Here is a 1,355-nt window from a genome sequence, read left to right on the forward strand (position 1 = left end):
AAAATGAAGCCTCTGGCTCAGGCTCTCCATGGTCCTCCGCAAACAATCGTGTTTTCATGTCCTATTTACCTTCTTCCTCCCTCTCACTCCATATCTCTACTGCAAAATCGAAGAATTTCGCGTATCTTCTGCTCCTCCAAAACGGTGCGTTTCCGTTCATCTACGGACTGCTCCACCTCCACTCATTATCTATTCTAAAAATTGAAAGCTTTAATAAATTTCCTTTTCAGATAGAAGAGAAAGGTTCAAAGCCGGACTACAAGCCAGGAATCTTGGACCATTTTTTCATGAATTCTTTTCGTAACAAATTGGTAAAGGTAAGTTTTGACCTTATATTTGCAAAAGATTATTTGAGCCCTTCGCTTTATTTTCTTGTAAAATTATACTACTATATGACAAATGAGCAATATTTGTTGGGTTTCTTTCTAAGGGGTATCACAGGAAGTTGGATGTGATTCTGCCAAGCCTGGGTATGATGGACTGATTGAATTGGCGAAAGCCCTTATGATGAACAGCAGAAGCAATTCTCATACCAAAGATGCTGCGGTGTTCTAATATAAACTCTTATCTCTCTGTTTTCCTCATCAGCCATTTTGATCTTCCTTTTTTTTCTTTAAATCTTGTTTTCTTATTAATGAGTGATTGTTATAATGTTATGGTTTTGAACATGACAGGTTCGAATATTGAAGTCACTATTTCCGCCATTTTTGTTAGAGCTTTACAAAATCCTTATAGCGCCTATAGATGGAGGGAAGGTAGCTGCAATGATGGTTGGTAAGTTGAATGAATCTTCAAGGGAATTGGGAGAGTTTCAAATAGTACTTGATTTTTAAGATGCGTGGTTAATAGATTATTACGATATTAAATGCAAGTAATATTTTCTGTCTTTGGTTAAGCAAGGGTGACTGTGCTTACTTGTCAATGGCTTATGGGCACATCTACGGTTAATTCTGTGGATCTTCCTGATGGGACCTCTTGCAGTAGCGGGGTAAACTTTGATTTCAGATAACGTTTAATGTCAACAAAATGAGCTTCATTTTCATGAATAGACGACAGCTGGGTTCTGTCTTCAATTATCTGCAGGTTTTTGTAGAGAGATGTAAGTACTTAGAGGAAAGTAAGTGTGTAGGAATTTGTATCAATACCTGCAAGCTTCCAACACAGGTGAGTATTTACATGGATGGCATTGTACAGCTTACCTGCAACCTAGGTGCCTTAACTTTGAGTTCTCGCAATCTGGTTTTGCAGAGTTTCTTCAAGGATTGCATGGGGGTTCCTTTGGTGATGGAGCCAAACTTCAGCGACTATAGCTGTCAGGTAAACCCAGGGTCATTGCCCAGTTCTTTCTTCCTAAA

The 1,355-nt window shown here is 38.7% G+C and overlaps 1 protein-coding gene across 1 annotated transcript in view; it reads left to right on the plus strand.

The window, feature by feature from the left end:
- The first annotated feature begins 9 nt into the window (after window positions 1–9).
- The window catches only part of LOC110428897 (beta-carotene isomerase D27, chloroplastic-like), a 1,465-nt gene continuing 119 nt past the window's right edge, over window positions 10–1,355 (plus strand). The window contains exons 1-7 of the mRNA XM_021444819.2: window positions 10–144; window positions 231–317; window positions 442–546; window positions 675–774; window positions 897–988; window positions 1,084–1,164; window positions 1,249–1,339. Of these exons, the coding sequence (XP_021300494.2) occupies window positions 288–317; window positions 442–546; window positions 675–774; window positions 897–988; window positions 1,084–1,164; window positions 1,249–1,339 (499 nt within the window). The 5' untranslated portion in view covers window positions 10–144; window positions 231–287. The remainder of the gene's footprint in view (window positions 145–230; window positions 318–441; window positions 547–674; window positions 775–896; window positions 989–1,083; window positions 1,165–1,248; window positions 1,340–1,355) is intronic.

Source organism: Theobroma umbraticum, unplaced genomic scaffold (assembly GCF_002168275.2).
Source record: "Theobroma umbraticum cultivar Fairchild unplaced genomic scaffold, ASM216827v3 scaffold_3062.0, whole genome shotgun sequence".
In the NCBI taxonomy this organism is placed as follows: domain Eukaryota; kingdom Viridiplantae; phylum Streptophyta; class Magnoliopsida; order Malvales; family Malvaceae; genus Theobroma; species Theobroma umbraticum.